The sequence below is a fragment of the Puccinia triticina genome, chromosome 10A, assembly GCF_026914185.1.
Source record: "Puccinia triticina chromosome 10A, complete sequence".
Taxonomy (NCBI): domain Eukaryota; kingdom Fungi; phylum Basidiomycota; class Pucciniomycetes; order Pucciniales; family Pucciniaceae; genus Puccinia; species Puccinia triticina.
The window spans coordinates 459,219-478,150 of NC_070567.1; the positions used below are offsets into that span (position 1 = coordinate 459,219).

At 47.8% G+C, this 18,932-nt stretch overlaps 4 protein-coding genes across 4 annotated transcripts; 2 read left to right on the forward strand and 2 right to left on the reverse strand.

Moving 5' to 3' along the window:
- Window positions 1–1,310: 1,310 nt before the first annotated feature.
- On the reverse strand, window positions 1,311–1,848 carry PtA15_10A39 (uncharacterized protein; the record flags this gene model as incomplete). The annotated part of the gene is made up of 3 exons (XM_053160570.1): window positions 1,311–1,640; window positions 1,711–1,760; window positions 1,806–1,848. The coding sequence occupies 3 exons, from the start codon at window positions 1,846–1,848 to the stop codon at window positions 1,311–1,313; spliced, it is 423 nt and encodes a 140-aa protein (XP_053024175.1).
- A 3,046-nt stretch (window positions 1,849–4,894) lies between these two features.
- On the forward strand, window positions 4,895–5,856 carry PtA15_10A40 (uncharacterized protein; the record flags this gene model as incomplete). Its single annotated transcript, XM_053160582.1, has 2 exons — window positions 4,895–5,705; window positions 5,795–5,856. 2 exons carry the CDS (start codon window positions 4,895–4,897, stop codon window positions 5,854–5,856), a joined length of 873 nt encoding a protein of 290 aa, XP_053024176.1.
- A 7,801-nt stretch (window positions 5,857–13,657) lies between these two features.
- Window positions 13,658–14,188, reverse strand: PtA15_10A41 (uncharacterized protein; the record flags this gene model as incomplete). Its single annotated transcript, XM_053160593.1, has 1 exon — window positions 13,658–14,188. One exon carries the CDS (start codon window positions 14,186–14,188, stop codon window positions 13,658–13,660), a length of 531 nt encoding a protein of 176 aa, XP_053024177.1.
- A 2,505-nt stretch (window positions 14,189–16,693) lies between these two features.
- Window positions 16,694–18,681, forward strand: PtA15_10A42 (uncharacterized protein; the record flags this gene model as incomplete). Its single annotated transcript, XM_053160604.1, has 9 exons — window positions 16,694–16,784; window positions 16,871–16,953; window positions 17,031–17,259; window positions 17,344–17,597; window positions 17,655–17,819; window positions 17,906–17,969; window positions 18,041–18,231; window positions 18,292–18,538; window positions 18,608–18,681. 9 exons carry the CDS (start codon window positions 16,694–16,696, stop codon window positions 18,679–18,681), a joined length of 1,398 nt encoding a protein of 465 aa, XP_053024178.1.
- Window positions 18,682–18,932: the final 251 nt, after the last annotated feature.

Genomic DNA, 18,932 nt, shown 5'->3' on the forward strand with positions numbered 1-18,932 from the left:
AACGGGCGGGGCAGGAAGTACCCCCGCCGTGTAGCCTGAGGCTAGATTTCAGGTTAAGGCTTGCTAAATTTAGCTGACCTTAGCCTGAAATCAAACCTGAGGCTTGTTGACCCGGGGTTAGCCCAGACCGATGTGATTGCCGCTCGAGTAAAGTTGCCCAAAATTGTCAACTTACCCAACAAATGCAAATGCTCTTAGCTAAGTTTGGTTCATGCACTCGCCTGGAGCCTGCAAAAAGGCAGGAAAAGGCCCCTCAGGTTCACTCTCCCAAATTATGTGAATTCAAACACAGAGTGTTGATTGGCACAAACTTAACAAAGTCCCTCTGCTGTGGGTACACCCCGGGAGTACCTCCACGTGCACCTAACTGAAAATCTCTGAGGATTCCTCGGGAACCCATGCGCAAGGTCAGACCTGCAGGTGATGGTCCAGGGTGTCACAAGGTCACCACCCATACCTCAGGGGTGGCCCCGACGGGATCAACCCAAGAAATCCACGGATGCCATGAGCTTTCCATGGAAACATCAAAGCCTCCCCGTCCACGATCCAACAAGTGGTTGGATCCACATGGGGCCATGCATCAGATGGGCTCATTAACCTTATCTCTGACCATACCAGGGGGTAACAGCTAATGCTTTACATCAAAGTCTGTCTGTCATCTTCATCATCATCACAAAAAGGCTTTCCATGTGTTTTGTCTCTTTCTTTCTTAGATGTTGTTATACATATACAAATCTTGGTTGAATGACCCTTGGACTGGGGAGAGAAACACTCTCAAAGTGGGGCAGAATGGCAGCTCTTAGAAGGGTGCGCAACGTCGTGCAACGGGTGCTTGTACCTACTTTTTCCCGGTGTTGGTTCACTAATTCCAGAGTCAACTTTGGAAGTTGTTACTAGTACTACTTTTCATTCAGCTTATGCATCTCTTGACCGGTTCTACACACCAATTAAATCACACGTGGGGCCCGCCTGCAAGATCAAGTCTATGCAATGATGCTCAGTCCAGTAAATATATTGGCAAAACAGGAGATCAACGATGGAGATGAGCTTTGTGGCACCACTAATCCTTGCACGCACACAGGCTCCACACGCGCCCCGAAGGCTTTGTCCCGGGGCTTGCGCTCCGCGGCACCAATTGCGTCCCTGATCCTGATGACTCGCGGGTGGTTCTCCAGGTTGGAATAAGTAGCTTAACAAACGCAAAGGCTTCAGTGGTTTATTTTGGAGGGGTATGAGGAATGCAAGGGCTTACACAGGATGGTTTGGCAGTCCCACTTGTCCTGGTGATTGTGCCGATCAAGGGTGGTGTATCATTCCCTGATGGCAGCCTGGGAGGGCAATGCGAGCCGGGAGTTGTGGGCACGTTGGTCGGCCTTGAGTTTGGCGAGGATCTGCTCCTTGACGGCGCGGCGTTTGAGGTGGCAGTCAGGCTGTGCGGCGGGGCCAAGGAGCTCGGAGCGGAGGGTGTCAAGCTTATCGAGGGGGGAGTTGCTAGCCATGACAGGCTTCATCTTGCCGCCAAGGACCTCAAAGCGGCCGAGGAAGTCGTCCATGATCTCCTCAAAGTCGGCCCGCACCTGCTGGCTGGGCGTGGCGGTGACGTTGGAGGCCTCCAAGCCCTCCTCGGACTCCTTCTCGATCTGCACACACACACACACACAATGTCAGACCTCGGCTGGGAGAGGGATGGGGAGGTGTGAGACACTCAACTTGGTCAAATTGGTTGTTGAGGTTGGTCAGGCCTTGGTTCCGAGAGGCAGCTGGAGATCAGGACTTGTTAATTTTTTGGAGTATTGAAACCTAACTGGGCGAGTGATGAGACTTCCAATCAACAGCCAGTTGGGGCATGTGGAGTCCACATAGCAAAAAGAGGAGTGTGTGGTTCCGACGCACACAAAAAAGTGCTTTCATGGACTCCACCAAGATTCAATCTCCTCGCATAGAGTCCACTAAAGTTTTCTCATTGGAGGGACAACAAATCAAGACCCCTGTCCATCTCCAACAGCGTGCCCACGATCACATGGGAAACGGTGGATCCCATGTCCGTTTCACAGATCAAGCGCGACCCGTCGGATCCACGGTGGATCCCTTGTCCGTTTCACGGATCATGCGCGACCCGTTGGATCCACCCGAGGTCGTGGCAGGAAGTACCCCCGGCGTGTATGTGTCTTGTGAACTCCTGCCAAGGGCTACACGGCGGGGGTGCTTCCTGGCCCACGGGTTTGTGGAGACAACGGAATTGCCGGCTCTGTGAAACCCACGTGGATTTCACTGCTCTCCCCGTCGGTACCACTCTCCCGTGGAAAATGCGTGGACACGACTGACTTTCCCGTTGTCTCCACCCGCCTGGGATTTCCACATCAAGAATGATGAGGATTCCACGGCCGCCTGTGGAATCGCGGTGGAGCCCACGAGCACACAACCTGCAGGGGCAGCCGTGGATTCCCTGTTGTTCTCAACAACAAGGAACCCACGGCTGCCCCTGCATTGCCGGTGGAACCGACAAGAACGCAGCTCATCGGGAGATTAGGGCTAATTTGATGACAACCGCCGCGGCTCAAACTTCCGGTCCGGCTTGATTACTCTGGATGACCCAGGGCAACAAGGGACTTGTGTGACAAAGCCTCCTACCAAGACAAAATCCAGCAACAACCAAGCAGTCCATCACACTCCTTGGCTTGGTTGGTACTTTGAATTTTCTCCGCCTTCATCGTCAAAACTGCGGCCAATTGTGACCAGCCTACCCACAAAGATCCGAGGTGCTTGAGGCCATCCACTTCTTCAAGACCACCTGGACTTCAAGCTTCAAGGGGCCGAGCCCGGCATGAAGAGGATAGTCCATCTCGTCTGGGCCGTCGAGAACGCCACCGTCGACAAGCCTCCCAATGCAACCTCCAAAGAGATCGCCCAACGCCAGCGCCGTGGCGCGGCGATTGTGCTCAGCATGCTCGCCGCTCCCAGGCCCTCTGTCGTTGCTGACCATCTCAATAAGCTCGTCGCGGTTGGCCTTGGAGCTATGGGAAACGTGCGTTTTTTATTGGGCATGCTTGGTCGCATGTAGTGTTGATTGGGTGCGGTTTTTTTGTGTGTTTGTGTCTGTAGGACAATCTCGTTCTTGCTAGGGATTCTTGTATTGCGCTCAGTTGGCTGGGAGGGAGTGCCAAGAAAGTGAAAGGCGAGTCTCAAAGGAGGGCTTGATATTGGCAAGTCAACAACAACATGAACACCGTGCTCTGCTTGTCGACCCCTTGAAGCTCAGCCAGCTGATCTTCCTCACTGTCAAACATCCAGTCCACCTCGAGCTCGTCAAGCGCGAGTTCAAGAGACGCAAGGCTGCCAACGACCAAGCCCTGAGGCCCGTCGTGCTGAGCTCACCCATCATCCCCGATCTTTGCCGCAAAGATCGAGAGAGGTTGTTTTGTCTGATCCGACATCCCTATCATTTCTCTCACATTTCCCTGATTTCATTTGTGTTTTTTTATCTTTGTCATTTTTTTCATCTATCTCTTTTTTCATCTATGTATCTTTTTTTTTGATGTTTTCACAACGGCCATTTGGATTGCAATGCAGCGCGTGGTACCCTGGCGGTACCACATTCTGCTACATTACTTACTACCTGCGGATATGATCCGCTCCGCCCCGGTCTGGTTGTCGGCGCCAGTGCGCGCCCCAGGGGGCGCCCACCCAAAACTGGACGTTTTGGGTGGGCGCCCCCTGGGGCGCGCACTGGCGCCGACAACCAGACGCCCCGGGCTAGCTAATCAAACCACGGGGGAAAGCTGAGTAGCCTCTTGTGGGCCCGACCCGCGCGTGGGTATCACGGCGATTCCTTGGGGAGTCCACGGTTGAAGGACCCGTGATCCGGCCCGACCTTCACGTTGGGATCACAGGGATTCCACGCAGAGCCGAAAGCTGCCGTGGAATCCCCGGGTGATCCTCCCGGTGGTGACCCCGTGATTCCCTGGACCTCCAGCCGCTGGTCCAACCTTGCGCGCGGCTACCACGTGGAGTCCTCGTGGAATCCGCGTGATTTCCTGGGAGGTGCTTGAAGAGCGCAGCTCTGAGGGCCCTGGTGTCCACGCAGCCGCAGGGCTAGGCCGGCGCTACCTGAGTCGGAGTTTCGGTCTCCGACAAGCGGCAGGCTAGTCGGTGACAGGATCGACTAGCGTCAGGCTTGCAGATAGATGGATCGGTCTGGGAATGTCCCAGCACGATGACGCCATGAGACCAGCGCTAGTCTTGCAGCAAGATCTAGAGCCGGACATGCGACTCCTAGGCGCCCGTTTCCTGGGAAAGTAGTGAGCCTCATAAGAGGCTGGCAAGCAAAAGAGGCGACAGGAATCTTTCCCTGTTCCACCTCGTCTTGCTTTCCGCAGTGCTGCTTTCCCCAGGAATCTCTCTCCTTTTTTGCACCACCCACCCACCCGTCAAGAGACAGTCCAAGGAGTGGGCTTAGCGCCTCATCCCCCACTCCCGGGACTGTCAGTTGCTGTTTCTGCTCAGGAATAAGGCTCGGCACTGCAGGCCAGGATGAACCTAGCCCCAGAGGCAGTGAGAGGCCACTATTCCCTTCGACCCACACACGGCTAGGCACACAGTGAGACACGGGCTCCCCTTCCGAGGAAGGGTTGAGCCCATACAACCTAGCCGTGTCAGACTCAGTAGCACACGCGGGGGAGCGGCGTGTAAGCTGATCTCCTCCTGCAGCGCAAGAGGGCAACACGCCGCGCAACCCGCGCCCGCTCGGGCACAAGCCATGTGCGCTTAGTGGACCGTGGATGGACTCCCCGGGTGTATCGGAGGCTTGCTTCGCAAGACCAGACGCCCGCAGCAGCGAGGGACTTGGGTTGAGTTCGAAGCGGGTCCAGCAGCCGGCCAATCCATCTGGGTGACGATGTCCTTCAACCTCTTCGCCGTCTGCACCGGTAGGGCCAGTCACTTCATCGTCAACTCAGCGATCAATCCGCTCAGGTCGGTCCGGCTTACCGTTCGCCAATTCAGCGTAACGATCAATCGAGCCTCTCACATTGGCTCAAAGCCTATCGACATCCCACCGGAAGTTACCCTTTCATTCTCATATCCCCTGCGTCCCCGAACGTCAAACTCGGCTATCCCTTATGGCTACCCGCAAGTTTCTGTGAAGGGGAAACTCGGGAAATTGGATATCGATGTCCTTCCGTTTGTCACATTCACTTTCGAAAGTCCAACGACCAGTCGAGTCCTCGGAGCCGATCTCGAACCCACCCCGCTCGCCTCACCCAGAAAATTTGTTTCAGAAGCACCTCCACAAGTTCCACAGGATGTGATCTCTGGCCCGGGCCTCTTGAAGGTCGCCGTCGAGGATGCAGCGGCGAAGAAACAGCGCGGGATTTGGGGCTTGACTCGGGCACTCATGGCGAACGCCGTCCATGGAGTCACTGAGGCCTTTACATCATCCCTCGAACTAGTTGGCGTCGGATATCGAGCATCTCTCGAAGATATTCCTCCGCACCCCAACGAACCAGCTGACTCTCAACCGAAACGACAGCGGCTCAACCTTCGAGTGGGCTACTCTCATCCGGTACTCATCAACTTGCCGGACTCGGATACATTCCTCTCTTGCGAAGTACCTTCGCCGAATAGGATTCTACTCAAAGGCATCGACAAGCAAGAACTTGGATTACTAGGTGCAGGAATACGGAAATGGAGACCTCCAGAGCCCTACAGTGCGTCATCCTTGTTTGTAATAATTCCACAAAAAAAAAAAAAAAACGCGAGAACCCTCATCTCTTTGTTCTCTCTTTCTGCATATCAGACGGTAAAGGTATCTATTTGAATCAAGAAGTGATTAAGAGGAAGGAAGTCAAAAAGAAATAGACCACCATTCTAATATTTCTGGACTTGCACACTATTTTGACCCTGTGGGACTAGAGAATTAGCTGTTTTGATGGTGAATTATAAAATCCACCTCACACTCCAGCGTCTGAGCCATTTTTGATCTAGTTTGGATTTCTGGGACTCATCTTTCTAATATTTTTAGAATTCTTCAACATGTCTATCAGAGCTGTAACATTGCTGGTTTTGGCTTCTGTACAGTGCAAGATGTACAAGGCAGGATGAAGCAGAACACATGTCAGTCACAAAAAATGAATTCAATGGTGTCACTCAAAAGAAAGGAATCCAATGGCCACCAAGGCCCTGAGAAAAAAACCAAAGTGGATGGCTTCCTGTAAATCTGGAAAGTCAGATCTGAGCCTACAGATTTCAGATTTTGCAGGGAAATCTAGGCGCTGGAAGATCCCCAAAGTGATCCAGAGTTCCCAATTTCAGATTTCCCTGCAAAATCTGAAAATATAGATCTATTCAAAGTTTACAGGAACTCCCTCAGTAGATACAAATATTTATGATGATCTTGTGCATCTTTTGTTCCCTCAAAGTTTTATTTCCCAGGGTAAAATGGCGCCTCCAGAATGGATTGACAAATGCTCTCCGTCCCTGCTGGACGGTGTCCATTCTCCCACCTCCAATAGATAGACTTGGTTAAGTTGGGTATTGGAGGACTGGGTGACTTCCCTTTGAGATCTTAGGGCCCACCAGAAGTGATCTAGAGCCCAAAAAGCTAGATTTCCCTACAAAAATCTAGACTTTTCCGTTCTAAACCAACATCTGCAGAGGTCCCAGATTGCACAGGAAGGATGACTTCCCATTGTCAAAATAAAAGTGTGTTGCCTGATAAGAAGTGGCACTCCGCCTCCTTTCTAGATAATTCAGGTTTTTTATGGTTACTGGCCCCGGGTTCCCACAACGTGAAAACCTCTTCAGCGCTCCGCTATGAGCCTGATATCATCTGTCTAGTCTACGTTGTGAGAATAAAAGCTGGTAAGTCGGTGGAAATGTCCGCTAACCGCCTTCTTCAAGAATATTAGTGTCTGGGCTGTGTGATTGTTGGTGACTCGGCTCCGCACTAGAGATGGCAATCGGTACCCGGGTACCCGCCGCGTGTCCGGGTACCACCTTATTTTTTGGCCCAAAACAGATACCCGTACCCGTACTTGGCACCCGGGTCTTTCTGGCGGGTACCGGTGGTACCCGCCAAGTTGGTTTTTGTAGATATGTGCCTGCTCGCCGAGAGGGATCCCTGAGGGGATCCCTCTTGGGCTTCTGCGAGCTGGTATCAGTATACCTGCCGCCGAGAGAGGATTTATACCTGCTTCTCGGCGAGCACGGGTATACACACACCAGCTCGCCGAGAGGCATTCCTCTTGGCGAGCTGGTGGGTGTATACCTGCTCGCCGAGAGGAATCCCTCTTGGCGAGCTGGTGTGTGTATACCAGTGCTTGCCAAGAGGAATCCCTCTCGGCAAGTTGGTGTATGTATACCGGTGCTTGCCAAGAGGAATCCCTCTCGGCAAGCCGGTCATGGTGTGTGTACACCAGCTTTCCAAACTCTTGGCGAGCTGTTGTGTGTACACCAGCTCTCCGAACTCTTGGCGAGCTGGTGTGTGTATACCTGCTCGCCGAGAGGAATCAGTCTTGGCGGGCTGGTGGGCAAGCTGGTGGCGCTGCAGCCGGGGATATCACACAGGACTTGCAGGAGACAAGTCCAGAAGGGGGTCGGGGACATACACAGCGGAAAATAGGTAGCAGTATTGGCAGGTATCAAGCGGCGGTACCCGGGTACCCGCCTAAAAATCACACAAAAACCAACACCTGTACCCGTACTTGGCACCCGTGGCGGCGGTAACCGCGACCCTGATGAGTACCCGCCGGCGGGTGCCGGGTACCGCCGCGCGGGTACCCGTTTGCCATCTCTACTCCGCACTGCTACTATCCGCTAGCCTTCAGCGCTCCTCTCTGAGCCTGATCTATAGTGTTATAATCCGCAAGTGAATAAAGCTCCGCACTCCGTAAGCACAGAATCCGCAAGTAACTCTGAAAGTAAAGATAAGGTCACATATATCTCCCAATAACTCTAGTACGTCCGTAGGTGTAATTACAATAATGAGTAATCCCGTAAGGTGATAGGATAATAGGATAAGGAAAGAGAAGAGAAATCTGTGAGCCCTTTTTCCCGTCCTTCCCTCCACACACATTGCTGTTCCCACCTGATCCCGCACATCTGACACTTTCCCGCACTAGTCCTCCAGGTCCGCCCGCTCTTCTGCACGTCACTCTCCCAGACTCCGCTCATCTCCGACGCTTGACCTCCCACCGTCCTCTGTCTAGCCCACGCCAGTCAGTCTCTCACCACCGCCTCCACCCCGGTTCCACCCGCTGGTAGAACTCGCTTCGGCTGTCGTGGCTCACCCGCTGACGCGCCGCTGCTACCAGTCCACGCGTGTAGCAACGCTGAAACCATTACAATACATGTATCGTAATGGCTGTTACAGTGTATCGTAATTGGTCACCGATGCATGTACATATTTGGAAATCTGTGTAGCGCATTGCTGTGCCGATGCGCTACCGCTGCAATGTATTGGTGCCCCAATTCGTTATTTCTCAAATCACTATAGCGCATCAAGAAGTCAATGCGCTACCGTTACAGTATCAGTTGGAGCGGTGGATTTATTTTACCAATCGTGTATTTTTTGGCATTAGAAGCATGCTGAACTACATAAATGTATTTTTGGTGGCGGTGGTGCCGGGGAGAGGAGGAAGAGAGTTAGGGATGGAACAAAAAAACAAATAAAAGTCACATTAATATTCTTCAGAATTGCTAGAACTCGCAATTGGAAGTCGATTTTCATTCTTTTTCTCCTTGAGTTCTTCATATCCTGCGTTGATGAACGCCTGCGCCTGCTTGAAATCTCCATTGGCCTGGTATCCATCTTGTAACCATTGATGAGAACTTACAGATCTCTCAATGGTTCTGGGAGCAAGGCTCCCGCGATCACGTCCGCAAATGTCAGCAGCAGCCGAGAAACACCGCTCAACACTTGCCGAGCTGGCTGAGCACGCCAAGAAATCCTTGGCCATCGATGATAGGATTGGAAACTCTTGGTGATGGTCCTAGATATAAATTTAGAATGTGTTAGCTTGGTTTAATGTTAAAAGAAACAGTTGTGGTGAGATAAAGAGGACTTACTCTCCACCACTTGAGGCATTGATCTGCGTTGACCACAGCAATCTTGTATTTACCTCCAAGGTATGTTTTCAGCTCGTTGTTGGGTGCGGATTCAGCGGAGTCAGGGAAAAGATTGACATAGTCAACTTCCCGGCGATGTTGGGATGGTGGTGGTTGATTCAAGACACGGGCAGAAGACAACTGTGAAGTATCAGCTGAGTATGCTGCTTTTTCTATCCTGTGTTGCTCGAATTCACTTTCAATTAACCCTTTGGCGTAGATGTGATGTGACTTGAACCACAGTGGGAAAACTGAGAGTTGGTAAGCTGGGTTCAAGATCGTGGCTAGGATGACGGTGTCACACTGTAGTGCCTCATTGAGGTAGCTTTTTGTCCGCTCAATCATCTTATCCAACATTGTGTCAAACTCGGGTTTGGAGGTGGAGCCGCGTCGTTTTGTCAAGAAGTTGATGATGTGCTTGTACTCACAAAGCATGAGAGATCCGGAGGAATGATCACCCTCCATTTTTTTTTGTAATGAAATAGAATTCCTATATAAACACAACGAATCCAATCAGTAAAAGTATCAGTTTAAAACACAAAAAAACAAATAGAATACTTACACTAAGTATATCGTTCAATCTCTTCACAACATCCCAATCATTTCGACTGATCTCATACTCGTGGAAGAAGTTTTCGGCCCGGTATCATCACGATCTTGTCGGTCTTTCTCATTCTTGATGAGCTTGTCGATAATCTCTTGCGCCTGGTAGGCACGGTCCCGGCTCTGCCATTTGATATTCCAGCGAATCCCATAACCAGCAATAAGTGTTGGACCGGTGTACTCAAGCTTCTTGCGCCAAATATCGAATTCACCTCTTCTGGCGGCGGAGCTTGTGATTTGTTGAATCACCGAGTCTACCTTTGTCAATATTTCCGAGAACTGGAATGGTGTAACGCTGCTGTGCACCGCACCTTCAGCGTCGGAATCACAATAACCACCGCCATCAGAACTGCCCGCAGGGAGTGGATCACCGTCTGAGGCATCGGCTGGTGGAACACTTTGCTCGGGGATTATGTCGCCACCTTCAGTGATGGTTCCAAGTGCTGGGACAAATCCCAGAGTGCTATGTCTTGCTGGAGCCAAACCCTTGGTTGAAAGATCGATTGACTTGAGTCCAGCCGTCAAAATAAGAGCTATTTTGTGGCAAAAGCATCGGATGTGATTCCCGGCAAGGTTGAGGTCCACGTCCGTCTGGTCCAGGATAATATTATCAACGGTGGTTGTCATGGTACGGTTATTAGAGCCCGAATCAGTTGTTTGTCCTATGATGTATGTAGATCAAGAAGAGACCCAATTAGCAAACAAAGTAATAGTTAAACGGACTTACTTCGCGCACTGCGGAAAACTCTTTGCGCACTGTGGGGGTTGTTGTCTTGACGTCCAGCCCCCAGTGCGCGCTTCTGCCACGGCTCTTTGCGCACTGCATTTTCCGCCAAAAAAACGGCTTGCATTTCTTGAGATATTTTTTGATGAATCAATAGAATGACTTTTTATGATCCCCCTAAAAAATAATCAAGTCATTTAGGGGTCTCCTTGAGCCTAGAGAAAATTGACATGAAAAAATCATATTTTAACGCGGCAGGGACCTGTAATATCGCTTCCTGTGCCCCAGTAGCCCCAAAAATTTCACAGTATCATGGTACATGTGCAAATTCATGACCTGATAATTTTCAGAATTTTCACCAGCTTTCCTGTAGCCCAAATAGGTATTGTGTTCATTATTTTGTGTATATGTATAACTTTTTTGTTACACACACCAAAGGCACAAAATTTTGAGAGCACAGATAAATATGCTTCAAATTAATTCCCTGAAATTCCTAGCAATAGTGTGTCATTATAAAATGAGATATAAGGGGTGCGCAGCAGGCTTAGTAGGAAAATTACTGCTAACTGTATAGCTTTTTTGTTACACACCCAAACAGTCCCAAAATTTCAGAAATGTTTTCATTGTGGATATTCTCCGCGCCATAAATTTCTTGGCAATAGTGTGTCATGATAACATGAGATATAAGGGGTGCGCGGAGGGCTTAGTAGGAAAATGGCTGCTACATGTATAGATTTTTTTTACACACTGAAACAGTCTGAAATTTTCAGGAATGTTTCAATTTTGCATATTCTCCGCGCCATAAAGCTCTTAGCAATAGTGTGTCATTAAAACATGAGATAAGTTAGCAGTCATTTTCCAACTAAGCCCGCCGCACTACATCTCATGTTATCATGACCCACTATTGCCAAGAAATTTATTGCGCAGAGAATATTCAGAATGAAAACATTTCTGAAATTTTGGGACTGTTTGAGTGTGTAACAAAAAAGCTATACAGTTAGCAGTAATTTTCCTACTAAGCCTGCCGCGCACCCCTTATATCTCTGGGAAAAATTCTGAAAATCATCAGGTCATGAATTTGCACATGTGCCATGATACTGTGAAATTTTTGGGGCTAATGGGGCACAGGAAGCAATATTACAGGTCCCTGCCGCGTTAAAATATGATTTTTTCATGACAATTTTCTCTAGGCTCAAGGAGACCCCTAAATGACTTGATTATTTTTTAGGGGGATCATAAAAAGCCATTCTATTGATTCATAAAAAAATATCTCAAGAAATGCAAGCCGTTTTTTTGGCAGAAAATGCAGTGCACGAAGAGCCGTGGCAGAAGCGCGCACTGGGGGCTGGACGTTGATACGACGACCCCCACAGTGCGCGAAGTAAGTCCGTAGTTAAATATGAATTAGATAAAAAAAATTTCAGCTATGTTTATGAAACTTAGGGTAAAAACCCGTCAGAAATAAGGGTTTTTGCCCTAGTACTATAACTGTACTGAAATAAAACACTGGCAATAATGTGCCAAACTTGTTACGTGGTATTTAGCCACTACAAGGGTTTATACACTCTTATATAAGAGGAGGATATTTGTAATTAATAAGGTTTACTTATTAAGAACAGGGATATATAAGGTTTAGAATTAGAAATAGCTGGTAAGCGCTTAAACTGATTGGCTGCGCGTCAGAGGCGGGAGTCTTACAGCAACTATTTATAAAGATTTAACTGTAATAAATGCTTATAAGGGATATTGGCAATTTTTAGAGTTAAGATCTAGTGGGTTTCGTGCCAAAAGGGCAGAAATAAAAGAAGTGGTGGCTTTAATCAGCCAGAGGAGAATTTTCACGAGTCAACTTACAGGTTAATGGGTGGTGAAATGTCTGAGGGGACAATTACAGTGGATCAGTTACCTCCTTAAATACTGGAGAGGTCTTTGAGGGCGCTGAAATATTCCCATTGGTTTTGGCTATGGGTAAATGCCAAGAGTAGACGTGAAATCTGCCTTGGTTATGGGTATTTTAATTGTACAATATTACACAACTTCCCTTACTCCCACACTTGACATTTGTATAACCAATTGTCATGTGAAATAGCTTAATATGAAGTGTAATATCAATTTGTACTAAGTGTTACTCTCACCCGTGGTTCCTGTTTCACGGGGGAAAGGTATTTTACTAATTAATATAATCTTATGTATTTTAATTTATGTAAAGATTTTTTATGTAGTTTTCCTGCTCTTTGGAGCGCTTTATGGCTATATGTACATGTATGAAAAAATGTATGAAGGAGTAGGAATGAGGGGTTACTTTGAGTGGGTGACCCCCCTTAATTTATCACGAGGATTCTGAATATTCAATAATATTTCAGGATTTGTAAATGGTTTACCAGTTTTTGCAGACTTTAGGATACTTGTTGTATCTCTAAGGCTGACAAAAAACCTCATCTTGTCTTGAAGTCCGAGCTTCTTAATGATGTGAGCAAAAGGTATGGCAAGATATTTTCCTTTGTGGGTCCAAGCAATGTACTTCAAAGCCAAATGACCTACTCGGAACGTCCAATTGTCATCAATATAAGTGAAACAGATGCCCGTGAATGCTTGACGATTCCCTTTTGTTGTCCATACGTCGTGGATTAAAGTTATCTTAGAGGTGATTGACTACACTCCCAGGATATCAACATAAGGAATTTGTAGTCGGAAAGGAAAGGAAATTAGAATTAACTACATACTTTCAATGTTTCCTTTAATTTGTCTTGAAGGTTGATGTACAGCCGATGGGCCTCGGACGCAGCCCAAACACGCGAATAGAGCTTTACCCCACGGCGGGTGTAGTTGTACGAGAATCCAATAATCACATCACTGAAACGCGACCAAGGTTGAGTTGTGCTGATGAGCCAGATGATGACAATCTGGTTCAGAGTACGGTTATCGAAGGCAGCGCTTTGGATGTACTTCGTTATCGTGCTGATTCCGTGGGTCTTTGCTTCAGCTGCTTGATCCTTCAAAGTGACTGGTAATTTTGCCCCGTCCTTGATTGCAGCCTGTCTTTCAGAACATGCCAAACGTCCCTTGTCGCCGTCTCAATGTTTTATCAAGTTTGATCGAGTGTCCTTTCCTTGTTTGTAAGTCTTTGAGCACCATCTGCATTTGTAACAAAGTTTAGGACCTTCAGTCTGATAGATAACAGAACAAGATACAGATAATAAGTAATTGATAACAAGAGCCAGAATAAAATTAATGAAGATTGGAACCCACTTGGCCGTTGGCTTGAGTCGGAGGCTCAAAATACAAGTCAACATCATCTACACCTCTTGTTGGCCTTGTCTTCTTTCTTGCCCTTTCGTTATCTTCATCCGAATCCTGAGTCATGTTCATTGTTGATACATCTGGGTTGGATTCTGAAACGTCTGCAGGATTCTGCTTCCTCTTTTTTGGCTTTGAGACGGTAGACTGTTGGTTTCTGGGAGCACTATGGGTCAACGAGCTGGAGGTGGCGACTGTTTTTGATTTTTGTCTAGAATTGGCGGGAGTTCTCTTGGATTGGGATGGACCAGGGAGATCAGTCGCATTTGAACCTTCCTGTACTGTTTTGCAGCGGGCTTCAGACCTTTGGTTTTCATCGTCTGGCCGAACGTAATTCGCCAAGGTCTTGACGGGCGTGATTATCTGGCTAGATTGACGGGAAGGAGGCCGGGTGAGAGTTGCAGGGGATTGGGACCGTTGAGAGGCCATCGATGGCCGGGTTGATGGAGCCATGAGGGGCATTGGACTTGTCGAACTTGAAGTATGGTCAGCTATTGGGGCCGGGGGGATTCGGGGCTTCCCAGGAAAAGCCCATCCCCACTACAACATCATGTAACAGGATATGTATTGTGCATTGGGGCGGTAGCGCATCGTCACACTTGATACACCAATCCAGAAACAGCGGTAGCGCATCGAACTGCCGCTACAAATACCATGCAGCGTAGTGGCCGGCCGATGCGCTACCGCTGCATTGTAACGGCGCTTTTTTAAGATGCGCTACTGGACGCTGCGACTACATTTAGCGCAGCGGTTCCAGCGTTGTGTGTAGTCCGCCGCAGTCCAGCCCTGTCTTTTCCGCTCCAATCCAAATACCCAATCCAAAATCCGCAATCAGCAATCCATGCATTCCTGTCCGCGCGTGACTTTCCGTTGTAGGACTCCAGGGATGGATGGGTAATCGAAGTTCCTTTGAGGGGGAAATAAATTGTATGATAGGTTGAAAGGCTATTACAATCTACGGGTGGTTTGAAAGACCTGCCCCTCTAATAGTACTATGCAAATAACCAAGAGTCTTGTAACCAATATTTAAAAAGATGTGGCAGATTCCAAGATAGCTCTTACTTTTATATAGTATTCTCTATCAGACCTAAATATCTAATTCAATGTGTTTTCCAACCGGTTATAACTAAGGATAATGTGGTTTGTTATGGTGAAGTTCCTCTAATGTTGTTGATGTTATAATTTGCACTACTACTTCTACTACTACTACTAATATGCTAATAAGGAGAATGGGTTGTTGGTTGGTTGGTTGGTTGGTTAGTTGTTGGTTGTTTGGTTGTTGATTATTGCTTCTACTACTGCACTAACACTCTACTGACTGACTGACTCTACGCTACTCAAGACTACTACTGCTAAACTACCATATGTGACCAGACCTCTATAGGTTGATGGTCAAAAAGAGAAATTATGGGGGGAGAAGAGCTCCTTTTATATTGAAGAGTGAGTGATTTTAGCTCCAGGGGAATGTGTTTGAGGGAATTTAGCTGCAGGAGATCTCAGTTGCACAGCATAAGTACACCTGTACTGCACAGCCACACAAACAATGAGGGAATTATGCTGCAGTGACACTATTTTTACACCTTATCTGCCTGAATATATTGCACTGCCTGATGTCATGCGTTGCTATGTACCCAAGCCACCTTCCATATCCTTCAGAATGTGTTGCTATGTAACCAAGCCACCTTCCATGCACTCTGCACCCAACTAGAATACTTCTCCTTTCCAGGATTTGGGGGTCAAAGCCTCTTTCTGGTCCTCCTTCCTTCCTCCTCCCTTGTCCCCGTATCCACGTCGTGTATTCTTCCGTCCAATCCGCCATGGCTACCAAAGGGTGTATGTATGTAAATGTTGTAACTGTCATGTAAGATTATCTCCTCCTCTTGTAATGGGTTCCACCTGTATGTAACTGTACTATCATAATACCTTTTCATATTTCCTTTTGGCATTGCAACAGGCACAGCACACCACACCGTAAGCTTTCCTAGTGTGCTTTTCTGACATCATCCTCAGTGCTTATGTCACCGGAAAGCACTTTGCCTGAGCGGCTCTGTGCATTCCCGCCCGCACTATCCCCGAGTGGACATTCTACCACGCTTGCCTATATAAATCACCACAACGTAAGATTCAGCCGCTCCGCTTGCACACAGAAAAACTCTGCAAGTAAGTAAGAATTTGGGTGGTAAAAGCTCTCTGTAGTGTAGCAATACGTAAAAGCTCTGTAAGAATAGCAGTCACTATAGTAATCCGTAAAGTAAGTAGTATATCAATTGATAGGATGAGGAAGTGAGAGAAAAGTCCCTCTTCCTCCACTCCCTCCACCCGCATAACTCAGCTCCCAGCCAACGTTGCCTGCGTCCCTCCTTTCCCACACTTGCCAAACTCCACATGCATCACTTCCCAGCCTAGTACCTCTCCAACACCTGTTCTCCTGCACACTCTGACTAGCCTCCAAACCCAGTCTCTATCTGGCGTGTCTGCCCCAACGTTTTCCGCTTCTGCTTAGCTGTACATTCAAGGTTCTTCCTCAGCCTACATATGAGATGCATAAGCACACGTGCTTGTCATCTTGTTTGGATATGTAGACTGAGCATTTGCTCAGCCGCCCCACTGCATTCCGGCACGTACTGTGGTGAGCAGAAATTCTATGCCGCTCACCTATATAAATCAACACACCGTTGAGTCTGGGAGCCTTCCAGATCTCAACTTACACACCCAAACTCTGATTTTCAGTAAAACCAAAAATATTTTCCTAAGCCTATACATAGTTCATTGCTTTCATGTGGACTGTTTGGGTTTTTGGTAGGTGTCTTAATTTGGGATTTAGAGTGGCATCTAGAGCTCTCTAAATGACGACGGGAAGTCATCTCTCCACCCCGTCTAGTTCACTTCAAGTTCTGGGAGACCCGCAGATCTCGACAGGCAGTTATCCATTGATTACGTAATCGAAAGCGCCTCTACAGAAGCTCGATGCCAGACATCCTCGCTGCACAGGTCACCAACCAACCAATCATGGAGTTCTCACTCAATCCAGGACATTCGCTTGGAACAATCGAATTGGGTTGGTAAATACCTACATGCTGCCGAATACGAATCTATCAATTTTGGCGAACGCTGACAGTTTGACCACTGACTTTAACCCAACAGGTTCGCTGTTATGGAACGTACTTGGTATACTCCGATCTGAACCAGCAACATTCAAACATGTCCAGATATGTTGGGAGGCTAGCGTAAGAGTCACTTGAATCCGACTTGTCTCATTTCCTCCTCAGTCTGACCAGGTCGTGTTCAATATTGATCTATCCAGAAACCGGCAACAGGATACCTCCTTTTATCGATAACTTCCCCGCCCATCCGCCTTTTATTCGAAGGGGTCAATCAGCGATTATTGCTCATTGAAGCTTATCAATCACCCTCTAACGAAATGAAGATCGGTGCATGCCCACCTTTGGGAGATTGGGTCCACTATCAAAACCAGCCAATCTCACAAGCCATCGGTCCGAATGAGCCGGGAGTCACTCTAAGAGTCATTCATCGTTTGTGACCCCACGTTAGCTTGATTTGAAGATCAAATGCCGCCAAAAAACTGATTTCCCCTAATTAAACTGTTGGTTCACTAGGTCTATTTGGTCCAACATATCCACCAGCTCCCCATACGGCGCATCCCAACGAAATGGTCGTTTCATATCCGGGGGTCACATTCTCATTTAGATATGAGGTTTTATCTAGGATCATCTTATCCGTTCAACCCGCGGGGGAAGGCTGTAAGAAGGACGAAGGAGAAACAGTTCAATTGACGGAGGCCTACTTCAAACCCAAGATGCCGGTGCACATGAGTTCAATCGATGGAGACGTCAGATCTGCGAAGATCAATGTACGCATCATGATTTGTTTTGTGCGAGTAACTTTGGTTTTGATATTTTTACAACAGTTGGGTCGAATGGAACTTGAAGAGTCAACATCAATTACCTTCAGTTTCCATTCTTCATCTCCAAATCGAGAAATTCCGGACGTCAACGTAACCATCGGAAGTTCAAACTCCGAGGATATCTTGTGCGAGTTCGGCGCACCATTACGAACGTTCTGGAAGGAAGATGTTAGCAACTGATCAGGGGCCTTTTGAGCTACTTTCGAGCTTCTTTCTTTTTGCATTTCTCTGAACTGATATCTATTTGAATGCAGGACCGGATGAATATACATACTCACCTGCGGTCGAATGGACGCTCCGCCGGACACCCTGAAGACCGTAAGTTTTTTTTAGGGAATTAACCTCGCCATCTTTTAGCTAATCAGTGTTGCTAAAATATTGGGAGCTAGCCAATCCATACTTCATGTCATACTTCAACATTGGCGTCGACTTTCTTATTGATCCTATTACCAACCTGGTCTTGAAAGTAGTCCTGCATTCTAATATTCCAGGGGAGGTCCTGTTTGCCCGATATTCCCGTTGTCCTTGGTCTCTTCGGTCAATGAATCAGGATTCAGACGTTGCTTCAAGCACCGACAAGGTAATTATCGCCCCATTGAAACGCTCGCATGTATTGCTATTTACCAACAACTCTCCCCAGGCGGTCCACATCAACCAACGGATCAGGTCAAATTTTACACACAAAGAACCTGAAAATTACGCATCAGGAGGAGTGGTTGACAGCGGTCAACTCTGTGAATCCTTTAACTCACGAGCATTTGACGGGTCTCCGGCCCTCAGAGCGCCAGAAGCCTCATCTCCAATCTCAAATATAATCGAGCCTGCCATGCTCTTGGATAGGACCGCTGATGTTATCGATGACGGACTGGTTCTAAGGAGACCAACAAGTAAGAGATCAAACTGGTTGCTATTGTTCTGGTTTCTCTTTGACACTTTCTTCCGGGTTTCTCTCATAGGACTTCACGGGCATCCAGGGATTGTGCTTGAGGTCACTGAAGATGATGATGTTGAGACCGTCTGGCTGTTTTAACTAACTTTCAATTGTCTTAAAAGTCCAAGAAACTCTTATGGCAAGTGTACTTGAGGTTCAATTGTAGATCTTCCTATCCAAATTTACGACTGTATTATTTTGAAATCTGTTGTACTTGTTTGCTTGTATCTAATTAATGTTGCACACTGGAGGCGCCAATGGAACCGCTAATCAAGAACTGCTTGAAAATATTGTGGATTGGGACCTACATATGTGGAATTGCTCATTCATTTTCACCATTACTCTCCATA